The sequence below is a fragment of the Brachyhypopomus gauderio genome, chromosome 18, assembly GCF_052324685.1.
Source record: "Brachyhypopomus gauderio isolate BG-103 chromosome 18, BGAUD_0.2, whole genome shotgun sequence".
NCBI lineage: Eukaryota > Metazoa > Chordata > Actinopteri > Gymnotiformes > Hypopomidae > Brachyhypopomus > Brachyhypopomus gauderio.
Window position 1 is genome coordinate 13,338,750 of NC_135228.1, and position 15,851 is coordinate 13,354,600.

Sequence of the window (15,851 nt, forward strand, 5' to 3'; positions counted from 1 at the left end):
TTGCCTGCTTTCTCTTCCGTTGATACAAGCTACATTTTAATTTGGCACAAATTAATGCAGGATCTTTGTTTGTTCTTCTACACCCAGAGGCGTAGCCCCCCAGAAAATCCAAACATGGTAAACTACCATGATGATACATTTAAATTAGATTCAGGTTGTGCCTACCACAGATTCTTTGATAAACATAGTCCTCACCTTTAATTAGCTGAATATGCTTTGCATAGAATGTATATGTTTTAATCATGATTAGTTAATGACAATGAACAAAAAAACTATTTCAAAACTACTGTTGTATCAGGAAACGGTAGAACGTAGAATTGAGCAAGACAAGAAGATAAAAAGGTGCAACGTCTCAGATGTCTCCAGTTATCATCCAAGCAAATCTACTGCATAGAGTGTGCAAATATTAATCAACTTTGTGCAGCTATATGCTGTAACCACAGCTAACAATAAATGGTAAATTGTTAAGCCATTGCAACTCTTCTTTATGTGGATTTCAGACATGGGGAGTCACTTATGCAAAAAGACTACCATTATCTTTGAGAAATGAAAACACTTCCAGCACATTTTTTTTCATGACTATATTGCCCAAAGCAGCAAAGAAATTGTTAGACGTCTGAGAAATAAGTATTTTGCTTGCTAATAGTGCCTCATATCTGCATATCAAGGAATATTAAATATTTACACTGGTAGAATGTAGAATGTGTCTTAAGTGGATAAATGACTACTACTAATAACTGTAATTCATATCATGATTTAACATCATCATGGGCACCCTAGTCTGTAAGCAGGAAGTTAGGAGGTCAACCTGAGCAGGATCTCCAAAAAAGAAAAAAGAAAAAAAAGCCACTAGCTAATATTTGAAAATCATTGTCATTCACCCCTATAACCTTTTATTACATCAGTTTGATTTTTCAGTTTGTGTATACTATTTTGGAGACTTCTAGTTAGCTACTTTACAAATATGCTGAGATTCCACATTCATATAGGATTAAATGGAAGGGTTAGTCAGTCAAATCCAATCATTTAAATGTCATTATTTGATTTATTTTATTTCTGTTACATTTTGATGCATCTGAATGCATCTAAAGTACTGTTATATTAAATGAAAGAACAATATTACATTATATTTATATTCTAATTGTGATGCGGGAGGCGGCAGACGGACGAGACACAGATCCGCTGGTTGCAATAGACGTCACTTTAATTATAATCAACATATAGTGCATGTAGAACATTCTAACATACACTGCGGCGTGTAGACTTTAGACAACGACGAGCACAGGACACTGCGCGAGCGCACATTAAATAGACAAACCACATTAGCCCCACGTGATTACGAGATGAGTCACAGGTGAGACGGATTATCACACGACATAACCACAACCACGTAGATCCACTGACGCAGACGATGCACGTGGACTATGTAAACACACGCCCAAAAGGGAGGGGCCGGGGTCCTCAACGTGACACTAATGTCACATACTGGGATGATAAAATACAAGAAAATGAACACACCAGTGGATCCATATCCCATAATCCCAGCCTATATCCTGAGATGTGAATGAAAAGCCACATTAATTATGGCAAAGCTATCAACATTATTCTCATTGATTGTGGATTATTAATTGCATTCCTAACAGGAAGATGTCATTAGACTCTTACTAGACCTCTTAATGTGTTTGAGAGTTATTAAGGAAGTGAAGGCACCCTTTTAGCCATTTCATCTACTGGATTCAGAACCTTTTCAGTCAGACATTATTAAATTTTCTGTGTTACGGTAAGAATAATTTTTTTTTTGTTTTGTTTTGTTTTGTTGTCCACATGATTAATGCCCAAAGGTACCGCAAATACTGAACCATATCAGCCGTTTGCCAAGACATGTAACGGTACTTATGGGAAATAAATCAGCAATGAGTAATGCGTATTATGTGCCACCTGGATTATATAAAAAAAGAAAGGATATGTTTATTGCTTGCCATCACTCCATGAATAATTTAATACCCTCAGGTCTATATCAACAAGAGCTGAAAATAAGAGAACGTATCAATAAGCTCCAAACTGAAATAAAATATGGCAGCGGGTGTGATGTGTTGCTGCTTCCTCCTCTCAAGTTCCCATATTAGATTAAAAAGTGTTTTAACACTTTCTTAGCCCGCTCAGCCCTGATTTTGCTCAACCTGACTTTGACAGTGTAGTTGTGCATACTCAACCTGTACCAGTAAACTGCATGTGTAGTGGCACTGGTCTGCAATACCTTGATGACCTTGAAAGAATTTGGCTACCGAATGACATTTATCTTGTGTTTTTAAGTTCCCTGTCGGTATGTCTGTCAGACGGCATTTAATATTCAAAGGAGACCAAAGGCTACCAGAAGTTAATTCAGATTGCTGACCTCTCCGCTTGCCGTGTCCTTTTCTTTCTACCAAAATGTGATTCTTATGAAAAGGTGTCTGTGCGGCGTCTGAGTGTATAAAGCGCAACAGAGGACCAGTTCAGAACGTCATTGTCAAGGAGTCTTTCATCCCTGAATGCCATTACCTTTCAATTGAACTCTGATGCAAATGAGCATCTGTAGCACCTTAGATGGAGCACAATCCTATCCAAATCCAATCTGGCAAACACTCATCTGTCAAAGGCAAGGAGTGCAGACTGTGTTTGCTGAGCTGGTGGAGGATCCCATTTCAGCGTGTCAGACGCTCAGCAGGTAATCCTCGCAATTATCACTTTTCCACAGTTGAGTTTGGCTCAACAATGCATGTCTTCACCATGATATTTGCGTAGGGCTTAGAGCATTTTTCTTGCTTGTTTTTTTTTACAAGATTTAAGGGCCATGCACAGTAAACAGTATAACAGATAAATGTGCTTAGCAGACTATTCTAATGTGTATGAAAGCATTTTACAAATATAGGGTTAAAGAGAAGTAGAGGAATAGTCATCAAGGCAATTCTTTGAAATGGTTCTACTAATATGTTATTTGCTACAAAGATAAGACCACTGGCTTTAGCCTAGATGGGGGCAGCTAATTTATTGTATGATGTAAATAACATTGCAAATGTCATCCTGTAAAAACCTACTGATACTTGTATGTGTCTGACCACAATATTTCTTAACATTTATTATAAAGACAAGTCTTGGCAGATTTGCTCCCCTGAATGTGCAAGGAGAATTCTGTAACTTGTTTTTAAGGGGCTGACTGAGCAGAAAAGTTCATTTGAGGCTACAAAGTTCTGCTGATGTAGCACCTTAAACTCATGAAGTCCCTGCCTTTTATGGCAATGGCAGACATGGAATAAACATAGAACATCACTCCTTCTCTGGTGATTAAAGCAGACTTCTCTGTTAAGACCCTCAACACGATCGGTTTAATCTTTAATAACCTACCCTGCAGAACCTCCTTCAGACTTCAGTTATCACTTCACATGGTATTATCTCCAAAACAAACAAACAAACAAAAGAACACCAACAATAAAACACCAATAGTTAGTGGTATGACCTTTTGCTTTTCCTCATGTTCCAAGACTTTTATTTGGTGCGATTACTTGGAGAACTCTCTGTCCCTCATTGCATAGAAACACAACAGATCCTTTCACAGAGCTGGACAGTGAACATGTCAGCAGGACAAGAACACAGTGGCGTCCCTTGACTTCAACCTCGCTGTCCTCTAGTCAAATGCCATCGCCCACCCAAGGTCACGCCCTCATGGGGTCACGCCCTCATGGGGTCACGCCCTCATGGGGTCACTTGGGCCTTTGCATTCCTGTCTTGGCTTGGCCGGTGCTGGTCCCCTTAGTCTCACAAAGCCCGCCTTTGATGGAGCATGTGACATGCCAGGCATGTTGGCTTGTCCTTCTACTTCTGATCACCGTGCTGCACAAACAGAGGTGACACGCACTCCGGTCCTGCGGCAACCGGGGACTTGCTGACTTTCTGGACAACTTGGATCTTGCTAATGACGGTCCCCGGTAGACAGAGCCAACCAACATTTGTGTTTCATCGCATGGCAGACCATCAAGGTCCCTGGTCAAACAAGCAAGGGTCGCATGGATGGACAGGTGGGCCGTTAGAGCCACGGGACCCCATTGTGCCCAGCAGACTGCTGGCAGGTCACCCAAGGCCACAATGGAGAGGAAAAAGAGTGAGTGGCTGATTTTTATTTAATTTTATTTCTGTATTCTTGTTGTAATTACTGCGCAACCCTAGGCATGGTGGTCGCCATCTGGGCTATTATTAGACATGGCTAGTGGGCTATGACTGCCTAGCTGTATTGTTGCTTAACACAATGTCTAAACAAAAGGGAGAGAAGAGGCCAGGTGTGTCATATAAGCCCACTTAGCAAATCAATTGCTTGTTGAATTGGATTCGGATGTGTATGCTTCATATGTGGAGGGTGAGATGAAAAGGCAGTGCAGTGACGAGGCAGACCCAGGAGTGACAACATCTGCAGCTCTTCTCAGAAATTTACATTCATCAAAGCTGAACCATGGGGCAGTGCGTTTGCATCACCGTTCAAACACACCCGTTCCCCTCCACACACACACACACACACACACACACACACACACACACACACACAGTGACCATCACTATAGATAGTGGAAGATCATGCTAACGCAATGGCTTCTCATTACCTAAGGCTCACAATCCTCGTTTTTTTTCTTCACAAAGTCACATCTCAGTGTCTGTGTTCTTCGGTGCTGTGGGAGGCTAGAGGAAGGGCAGGAGATATGCTGTGCAGTGACATCTTCAGTTTAGCAGGACGGCGGTGAGAACCTCCTTGCCTGAATTGCCATGTCCTCCTACTCTCTGAGGCACAGGTCTCCTCCTCGTTCCCTATAGGATGAGGGTGGGGCGGGGGAGGGCCCATCTGTCTCTCAGTGGTTCTGCCTGATTTTAGATTTGTTTGTCATATTGATGGCCACAACACATCCCACAGATAAATATAATCTACAAATCATTTTCTTTTATATGATTTTGTTTCTCTCCCACTGTTCTTTCATGGGATTTGCTGCTATAAAGATACGTATTGCAACCGCACTTGAATTTCAGTAGAGCAGACAGGTTTGCTCTAATCTCTTTTCCTGTTTGGTCCCCCCGCACCACGCCCAAAAAGTGACGTGTTGTAATGCTGTAATATTGTTTTGTTGATCAAATAATGTGCTCAGCATAAATGCTGATGCAAGCAGTCTCGCGCAGTATAATTGCAAAAAAAAAAATTCATTTAAAAGTGTTGTTTGTGTGACCTGTTGTTATATCACCTTTGCATAAAGTAATTCATATTCCAATATAGAAACATTCATATATCATGCTTATATTTATGCACTCATACAAGTTACTGCCACGTTACCTTATCAGCGAAACACTTGGTAGGGAACATGTACGATAATTGCTTACATGTCCTCCAAAATAAATTACGCAATTTGGCATTGCAGAATTTTGTTTGGTATGCAATATGTAGGTTATGTTCAGTATGATGAGCTTGCATTTGCTGTTCATTCCCTTGAAAGGTACATTCAGACTGACTTAATTGAATATGTACAGTGCTCTGTAGTTTGCTGAATCAAATCTGCACTGACGTTCAGCTCTCTTGAGGTGAAATTAATTGTGACTAGCTGGATTAATGTTAATTTGTTTGGTAAATGTGGTTTGTTCTCATGATCCCCGGTGTGTCAGCGTTTTGTTATTAAGAGGACAAATCGTAATGCATGAGAATAATGTATTGTGACTTAATGGGAATGGGTATGGTCAATCTCATCATGTCCCACACTTTGCCATCACTGGCTTCAACTTACCCAGGAAATACTTTGTCCCCAGTAGCGGAGCAATGAATACTGTCAGATAAAAAACATTTATGAATGTTTCCCTATGGTAATAATTCAGAACTGCAGTATAGCAGCACCTTACTGATAAGCTACCTGCTGCTTGTGCTATTGCCAATATAAACTTTAATATGTTCAAAGTCTATTATTATGCTAGACATATTTGGGACTTTGGGTAGTTGAATACTGGATATTTATGGTTGAACATTCATCCGTGCTTAATAATTTAAGACTTATAACACAAATTCAACTTGCTTATGAATCCTTAGCATATTACAGTCTGAATATTAGAGTCAAGAGGTATTGAGGACAGGTTCACCCCTGTGTGTTCCAGCCACTAGGTTCTGTTCTCATACAGTGGAGGGTTATTAGACTTATAAGGGTTATAAGACTATTCATCCAGAAGCAAGCCGCACAGAGCCGCCCACCTACCATCAGCATGAGTGTTGGCATGCACACAAGACACGTCCGAGCAGCGTGCCTGCTGTTAATACCCATTTACTGCACGCTTTTCACAACTGAGCAAACGTTGTTTCCTTATCGTGACTCCCTACTCTTATTCCTACACGTCTGCGTTGTTCACGCTTTGATCATTTCACAAGCCGTCATTTAATGCTCTTACGGGCAGCACTGTGCCAAAAGAAGGAAAGAGTGAAAGAAAGAAAAAGAAAAGAGAACGTTGTGCTGCCATCCTCAGGAGTGCTGGTCTTACCCCTGTCCCTCCAGCCTGCAATTAATTATCTCCTCAGCATTTCTCACGACTCTCCTCTCCTGTGCTCCGGCTCATTTCTTTCTCTCATTCCTCCGTTTGTCTTCCCCTTTTCTCCCCTTGCAGTGTAACACTGCTCTTGTGTTTCCTAATTGGTGATATAGCGGTGGGGGGGGGGGGGGGGGGGGGATATGAAGGAGATGTGTCTGCAGTGAGAGACTGACGGGGAAGAAGCCTGAGCTAAGGAGAGGTCGAGCTCGGCAAGACGAGAGGAGGAGACGGAGGGTGAGGGACTGAGAAGGAGTGAGATGGAGGGAGAGAGGGACATAGAAAGAGGGAGGAGTGGAAATAGATAGAGAGGCAGATGGTGAGAGAGAGGGGCAGACAGAGAGGCTGAGAGGGAGATGGAGAGAAAGAGGCAGCGAGAAAGAGAGGGAGAGAGGCGCACAGAGATGGAGAGAGGGAGCAGTTTCATTGGTATTCTAGGCAGGTGAAGGGAGGGCCCAGAGTGCTGTGTGGCCATGCAGAATGAACGTGAAGGGGGGGGGGGCATAAGCCTCGGGCTCTCCCTCTCTTTGAATGCAGAGGCGGATGTGGAGAGGACGCTCCGAGGCGCTTTGCTCCTGTGTCTCATTAGGAGCTCGGCGAGACGAGAACAGCACAGGCTCAAGCAGCCACTGACGGATAAACAATCCACAGGCCCACTTGTTGGACAAACAAACAATGTTTTGTTTTGTTTTTTGTCAGCGCGCTCATTGATATGCTACGACCGCTAGTCGCATCCGTAAGCAGTCAGAGGGAAATGCTGGAGTTTTCCGCAACTTCTCCCTAGTTCTTCAAACGCAGCTGGACCTGCACGTTTAAACAGCAATGGGAAAGTATCATATGGCTACAAACGATACAAAAAGACCCCTTGTACTACTTTCACAGAACTGTAACCCCCTTCCCACACTACACGATCCCTCCCGTAAGGAGGGCAGTAGTAATCGTGACATATCTTACCCGAGTAGGGGTGGCTATTCCTGGCACGGACAGGCTCTCCTGAGCCTGCAGCTAGCTCCGGAGCGTGGTGGTGGCTCTAAAGCTCACCTGTCTGTCACGCTCTCCGCCGACTCCAACCAGCCCCCGCTGGTCCCCGTCAGCCCCGTGCTATGATTTGCAATCAGGCTCAGACGCATAAGTCCTTGCACTTGTTTATTCCCTGACATCCCAGCAGGCACCATTATGCTCACATTCATACTTTCCCTCCATTTATAAGCACCCTAAAGCCCACCCCAAGTGAAATAAAAGGGGCCATAAACAGAGAATGGAAATGGGCCATCCTCCATAAAATGCGTCAAATTGGTTTAATGGATGGGGCCGGCTTGGCGTTTTCGGGCCCCGAGCCGGAGCCCCAATGTCCCACTGAAGCGCCTTCCGCCGAGAGTCATCAGTGCTGTGGCATGTGGTTGCAGTTGGTTTGATTGCAATCAATACAGGGCTAGCTGGCATGCTTATTTCCTCACCTCACAGAGAAGCCAATCGGCAGGCTAATGAACAGGAGCTTTTTTTCCCCTAAGGTCGCTTTCCCTCCAATCAGTTTATTTAGATGAGGTCATATCTCACAAGAAGTGCTTGGGTCTTGATCTAAATGGCCAATGCTTAACTCTGCTGGGTCTCTGTAGTGAGGACGGACAGCAGACACAACACCTGGCCTCAAAAAGCAAGTCCTCCAGGTGGCAAATGTGTACTCTGACCTCCAGAGGCATGGTTGCCAGAACTCTCATTTACCCTCCTGGGCACATGCTCCATGTGTGCCACTGTCCATGTGTAAATGCAAACTGGTTTCATTACCCATTGCTTCACATGAACTTCCTCTGCATCTTGCAGATGAGGCTGGGCCTTCATCCCCTCTGACACAGTGTCGTTTACCTCACATCTGTAAACATCCATGATCTGCACGGAGAGAATGAGAGGTGAACTTTAGCCGAAGGAAGGCACAGCTTACAAGCCCAGTCAAACAAGTGTTTCCTAGCTGCTCCACAACACTTTGCAAAAAGCTCCCCAAATGCCAAATCGAAGCTTTGGAAGTAAAAGCTGGTTTTAATTTGGTGTTCTCAAAACAGGTGGCTGGTTCAAAATGAAAGATAATCAACCTGAAATCGAGTTCCCTAAGAGGCTCAAAAGATTCAGAATATTTGTGAAATGGTTGATAATACTGCCGTAATGAGTCCCAATTCCAGCTTCTAACAGGATTAGAAGCCAGAAAGTAAAAACGCAGCATTTTTGTGAGGTACAAAGTCCACGTGCCAAGCGATGTTCAGTCCCAGCTAACGTACTCCACAGCCTTCATCTTCAGGGCTGTTGGTTTGACAGGCTGCCTCTTTCTTTCCAATGATGCCTGCCTGATTGATGCTGGAAATATCTAATTAAGTAAAAGGGCAATTATAGGTAATGAAAGCTTAATGATACATTATTTGAAAAGTCAATCAGGGCACCACTTTATTGAACACTTCTTATTATGCTCAGCTGGCTGGCAGGATTTAATGCAAGTGGCTCTTTGGGGCCTGACTTCCTGTGGTCTTTGGGTTGCGATCGTTGCAAAGTTTTAGGTAGGAGAGTGACAAAGTTGTGGAACTGATGTGATGACAGCCAAGCTCCAAGCACCAATGGGGTAAAGTAACTGAGGATCCAAAAAAGTAATAAATAAATAAAACCCAAAGAAAACTGACTGCAAGCTGGCCTGGGGCTGATTATTGTAAAAATAGCACACAGCTTGGATTTGGGCCAAGCTTGTTGATGCAAACACGCATTTATGCCTGATTATTTTGGGAATTGTCACTCCCAGCACAACCCATCACGGACCCAAGTGAGGCAACATACTGTAGCAGTGTTGTATTATTTAAGTACATTCCATTCTATATATACAGTTCTCTTTATTAGGAGCGTTTTATTAATTAGCACCACATTGTAGCTGTGCAGTTAGAGATTATAGCCCATCTGTTACCATCCATAGTTTGTAGTGGCCATCCTCCAAGTCTTCATCGGTGGTCAGTCTCAGGATTGGATATTTTTGGATTGCAGACAATACTCAAACTGGCAGCGACAATGATGTGTAAAACATCCTGCAACACTGCAGTGCCTACACTTGTACTGGCGAAACACCCACTACCATGTTAGTTTCAGTGCTGTGCTAAGAATGGACAACAAATTGGCAAAAGTCTCAAATTTATACTGATGACTACAAGATAGGTGACCTTATAATGATTGATATTTCAGCATGCACCTTGACTTTTTAGGCTCTAATTTCATATACGTCACCGGCCTCTTTATTAGGTACACATTGCTAGTACCAGGTTGGACCCCCTTTTGCCTTCAGAACTGACTTAATCATAGATTCAACAAGGTACTGGAAACATTCCTCAGTGAGTTTGGTCCATATTGACATGATAGCATCACGCAGTTGCTTCAGATTTGTCCATGATGTTAATCTCCCATTCCACCAATCCCAAAAGGTGTTCTATTGGAGATCTGGTGACTGTGGAGGCCATTCGAGTACAGTGAACTCAGTGTTGTGTTTAAGAAACAAGTCCGAGATGATTTGTGCTTTATGCCATGGCACGTTATCCTGCTGGAAGTAGCTATCAATAGACGGGTACACTGTGGTCATAAGGGGATGGACATGGTTAGCAACAATATTCAGGTAGGCTGTGGTGTTGACACAATGCTCAATTGGTACTAATTCTGACCTTACTAATTGGGCCAAATTCTGACCCTACCATCTGAATGTCGCAGCAGAAATCGAGACCCATCAGACCAGGCAGCCTTTTTACCAATCTTCTGTTGTCCAGTTTTGGTGAGCCTGTGCAAATTGTAGCCTCAGTTTCCTGTTCTTAATGGACAGGAGTGGCACCCAGTGTGGTCTTCTGCTGCTGTAGCCCATCCGCCTCAAAGTTCAACATGTTGTGCATTCAGAGATGCTCTTCTGCATGCCTCGGTTGTCACGACTGGTTATTTGAGTTACTGTTGCCGTTCTATCAGCTTGAACCAATCTGGCCATTCTCCTCTGAACTCTGGCATCAGCAAGGCATTTGCGCTCATAGAACTGCATCTCACTGATTTTTTTGTCTTTCGGACCATTCTCTGTAAACCCTAGAGATGGTTGTGCATGAAAATCCCAGTAGATCAGCAGTTTCTGAAATACTCAGACTAGTTCGTCTGGCACCAACAACCATGCCACGTTCACGTTACTTAAATCACCTCTCATCCGCATTCTGATGTTAAGTTTGAACTGCAGCAGGTCGTCTTGGCCATGTCATGCCTAAATGCATTGAGTTGTTGCCATGTGATTGGCTGATTTGACATTTGTGTTAATGAGCAGTTGGACAGGTATACCGAATAAAGTGGCCGGCGAGTGTATGAAAGAGTATTTATTTTGATTAAATGTATTTATTTGAGTTGTGCAAAATCTACCCACAGTTCTCAAGTTATTAGTATTGTTCAATAAATTGCTTGCATAATGGTGGTACGTATGGTGAAGCAGCACCTCACAGACTGTAGAAGGTAGCAGCGGACAGCAATTAGAGAGAGGTGACATTTAATCCCAAAAAAAGATAGGTATATATGCTTGCTTTCCATAATGAACTGATTGATGTTATTAAATAATCCTTAAGCACTTAATTCATTTTTGAATTGCTCATTTCAGGTCAAAGTGCATGCTAGCTCCGTTTTCTTCTCCTATTCAGTATTCGCACTGTAGAAGTACTTTGGAAGGTGGATCATGTGCTAAAAGCCATTCATCTTCTTTGGGCCAAATTACTCACTAACCTTCACCTTTAATACGAGGTTTGCCGAGTAATTTTTGCCAGTGACATTGAGTGCACAGTGTATTGAGGAGTGAGACTAGGGGTGGCGAAAGACTCTGAGGACTGTGGCTTCGCCAATGGATCTTATTTAAAATAATGCGCCAGAATTCTCTGCCTGTCCTCCTAAACGTTTCCCTGGAGTCCGAGAGCGAGCTTTCAGTGAGGAACTTCCGAAAGGGAGTTTTGATGGGGCGTAAGCTCCTGCAATAATTGTCTCAATACTTTGCATGAAAGAGTCCCATCCATCAATTTTGGTCCGTGTCATAAAAAGTGAAACACTTTATTATCCACCCAAAGTTAGGCATGCTGGAGGAAGGACTTCCACATTAAGTTCGCTGTAATTTGTCTTCATCACATTCATGCAGTTCCAGGAGCATAGGGAATGGGCTAGAAATGTGGACAAAACGGTGTGCTCATGTACAGTATGTACAGCAAGGTGCTCACAACGCCAAGGTCATGGGTTCAAATCCCAAGAAACAAGCCCACCAAGATATTGATAAATGTATGAAAGTCTTGAGAAGGCTATCTGTCAAATTCTGTAAATGTAATGAAAATGATTTGGTTCTTTTTTAGTTGTCATAAATAAACAACTCGATAGATTTGTAAAGAACCTCTTAGAAAGTGGTTGAACATCTACGCCACAAAATGGCAAAGTTTGGATTTAGATATTGCTTGAAGTCTCCTATTACATAATGCAGTCACAGTGGACCATTGTAAATGTTTCATTAACATTTAGAGTAGCTAAACCTAACCTTCTTTCTGTTTGTATAAATCTGACATGATTGATTGTATGCTGGAATGAACCAGGGCAGAATGCAAGCAATTTAGTTGAGAACTATAAATACCTCTTAAAATCATCAGTCAAGCTATAAACTGTTGTGTGTAACACTAATACTGACACCATTTTGCTATTAGTTCATTAATGGGCATTCTAATCACCGTTCAAAAGTGAGACACTTTTGAAACATTACTGTTATTGGATTTTATTTTATACATTTTTAGTAGTACAATAAGGCTGTTGCTGTTTTGAATAGCCTTTTCCCTTTTGGAATTAGCTGATTGATATATTTGATGGGAACCTCATCATTCAACCTTACTCATAAAAATTAATTAATGCTAAATGATCTTGCACTTCATCTACTTCTAATGGTGAGTAAAGTCACTCCACACAGAGGCAGAAAATCTTTTTTTTCCTGTAAAAGCTTTTGTTGTAGCTTCTGTAAAGGTTCGTGTAGCTTGGGAAAGGAAGGAAGGTCAAACGTGTTCTTGGTTGGTTCCTCCATGACTGTACCATTAATCATGACCGAACCCAGCAGTGAAGCTCTTTGGCTTGGAAAATCACAGAGATAGAACCGGATTCTGGCGGCCTTCTGTGGGAGGGCAGTAGCAATATGACTGACAGCTGAAACAAAGCAGCAGCTGTTGGCAGAAGGCCAAAGTACACCTCCACAGTAGAGGTCACCAGGGGGTGGGGGCGCCAGTTTCAGGTAATAGAAAACCACAATGACTGGTGAGTGTCTAGTGCTTAATTGATTACAAAGTGCTCCAAGTATATAGGACTCATTTTCAGATGTGGAGGTTCGAATGGCCCTCTCGCCTTCCGTTAGGATGTTGCTGATGTGAGATGGTCCTACACGGTTACTGCTGCTGTTTATCTGCTTTATCTGCACCTGCTGTGACTACTTACTGGTTCGTTAGGAGTTTGTCACTAAAACCAAGGACCACAGGCATCTCTGTGCAAACACTGGTAATGTAAACTGGATCCAAACCTTCCCTCATTAACATACTGTACTGGCATCTTTGTACCGCTCACCAAATGCTGAAATGGCGTGACTGATTTGTATACTAATTTCCAGCTGGACAAGATGGCACCAAAGCTTCCATATTCCTCACCTGATGGATGTGTCACTATAACGCCTTCCTGCAGCACAGAGACCAGAGCACGTGTACGGTTTGCTGGGCTCCATCTCTGAGCGTGATTGCCATTGTGAAATGGACTTGTAAAAAGAGAGACGGTGGTCGGTTGGGCTGCCTGCTTCATTAACAGGACCTTCATTCATTTTTATTCGCTCCCCACTTCACGCTTGTTTATTTGTTTTTTCCAAACCATTAGGTCAAGCGGCAGTGGCAGATTCTATTTTTGCTGGGGGTCTTGAGCGCTCCTCAGAGAGCTGAGCAGGCTACCAGAATTCTCCCTGGTCCCAATGACTCATCGCATCAAAGGAGCACAGCACAAAGGGCCATTGACATGTGATCATTAATGGCTGGGGAGAGAAGGCCCCGCGTCTGATGCAGGCCTGTCTCCTGACTTCTTCATTATAGGAGCTGATCTCTGGTGCCACATTCAACACGAGTCGGCATTTAGTGCTTGGCGTATTCGCGAGAGAAAAAAAGCGCTGGTCTACACTTATAGAAGTGGCCCCGGATATGTTTTGCTTTGTAGACTTAGTGGCACTGATTCAGCAGATGTGAGTATCTCCATCATGGCAAGTGGTGGGGAACACTGCTGTTTCTGCAGGACTCTTTGTTGCTCATGCGATGAAAAGTGGACCACCTTCACATATGCTGATCTGACAAACTGCACATGTGCATGAAATTCAAGCACAATTGCTACTCATTAGAAGCAGCTGGGCACACAGGATCTGACATAAATGTTTGATTAATCTGATCAATCTGGACTTCTTCATGGCTACTGTTGTAACCCAGGAATAACACTTTGCTTAGTCGAGCTGTTGACTATCCCACCACGCGAAGTGTACCAGAGTGCGTTCAGTAGTGGCTGATAAGTGCAGTCCTTAGCATGGCACATAAAAGAAGCTTTGCAGCAAAACCTTGTCTTTCCCAGCAGTCCTTCTGTGAAACTGCCATGTTGAAATAATCAGAAGCTTGAAAAAAAGCCATAGCCATTGTCGGGCCATTTTACTGATCCTTATTTCAAGCCTTCAGCCAAAGACCAGCATAATACTGATTCATTCCAGAAAAAACATGTATACAGGGAGGTATCAGAAGCTCTGTGTTGTGATTGTTCTTTAGTGCTGAAGTAAGCTGTTCTGCTGTGGGGTGCAGCTCACTGGTCAGGGCGGTTTCTTTGGAACTTGTGCTGTGGCGGTACTGAGGGGAACATTTAGGATGTTTTCAGGTGAGCAAATATAATGAGTTTTTAGTGAGCTTCCACGGCATTTATCTCTGAATGTGAGCGCTTGCCGTCCCATGTGATTAGTTAGGGTTGCAGTGGCACAGTCCAACCGTACAACAATTCGCACTACTCTGACAGCATCATAATACGGCACCGGTTGGAGCACTGGATCAGTGCTTAGCTTTGTGGACCTAGCAGGCTAGACCATCTCCCTGGGTTCACACCCACGCCCTTGCTGCTCACACACACCACTGGCTGAGGAGATTAATTAGTTGAGGCATAGAGACAGTTCCATTCATAGAACAAACCTGGTCCAACAAAGATTGTTAGCTGAGTATACCAGCAGTATTCGTTTTCTAATGTGAGGCAATGTCACCTTTCGCAGGACTTGTCCCGGGGCGATCGTTTGATGACTGTTGCTTGAAACGTCTGAAGAGACTCTTCTAGCATTTGGCTGTTATTTTTCTCCTTCTTCTTTCTATTTTTTGTGGGTCTTCCCACACATGACATTTGACATTTTCACATTTAATAAACATCAAAACGAGGATGTTGGCACACTTTTTTTTTGTACCCCAACGTGGAAAAACAAAGTACTAGTGGCAGCTCCCGAAAGTTGGGAACACAGGGGAGGAAATGTCACCTGCAGCTCATGGATGAAAGGATGGGAAAATGTGAAAGCATACTAATAAAGACACGGCAGTGGGAAGAGAGAAAGATGCCAGCGCCATACACTCACATTCTAACACGCTGGCCTTCCTTCCCACAATTCATCACTGTGTCACTAGCTGGGCCACCCACAGCGGTGACAAATCTGCCTGTCAGAAGTACAGGGCCTGCCATGACAGGCTGGCATTTTAACTACAAAGATTAACTTTGAAACTTACCAGCTCTTTCTGTGTCCAGCATGGCTATGATTAATACTGACGAGGAAGCCTTTGACCTGATGTGAAAGATGGCCTCCTCAATTCACTTGACTCAGTCAGGACATGGAGGCAGAGAATGACTGTGAAACAACTGAAGCCAATAAAGGAATGTAGAGATAAACAGATACACATTGCCTGAACTTTTTCATTTTGTGATTACAAGTGCCTGAGGTTGTTTAATCATGCAGCACTCCATGAAGTCGATGTATTGCAGAATAAATAATTTGTTAAATCAGTAGATAAACGAAAACGAAGCACTGATAACTAGATTTAAAATGGCACAGAGTGAAGAATACCCTACCTTAAAAAAAAACAAACAAACAAAAACAAAAAAAACCTCCATCAGTGACTAAGGTCCATGTTTTGCACCCAATTCATTCTGATTGTCTCTGGCGTTTTGTGGCCACCAAGACGCTTTCT

General features: G+C 43.1%; 1 protein-coding gene across 3 annotated transcripts in view; it reads left to right on the forward strand.

The window, feature by feature from the left end:
• Window positions 1–15,851, forward strand: part of sgcd (sarcoglycan, delta (dystrophin-associated glycoprotein)) — a 152,499-nt gene that overhangs the window by 27,982 nt on the left and 108,666 nt on the right. Inside the window, exon 1 of one of the 3 annotated variants that reach the window (XM_076979507.1) lies at window positions 3,894–4,138. The exons of the other annotated variants lie outside the window; for them this stretch is intronic. Within the exon in view, the coding sequence (XP_076835622.1) occupies window positions 3,953–4,138 (186 nt within the window). The 5' untranslated portion in view covers window positions 3,894–3,952. Of the gene's footprint in view, window positions 1–3,893; window positions 4,139–15,851 lie in introns of those variants that run through there. 3 annotated transcript variants of the gene reach the window in all.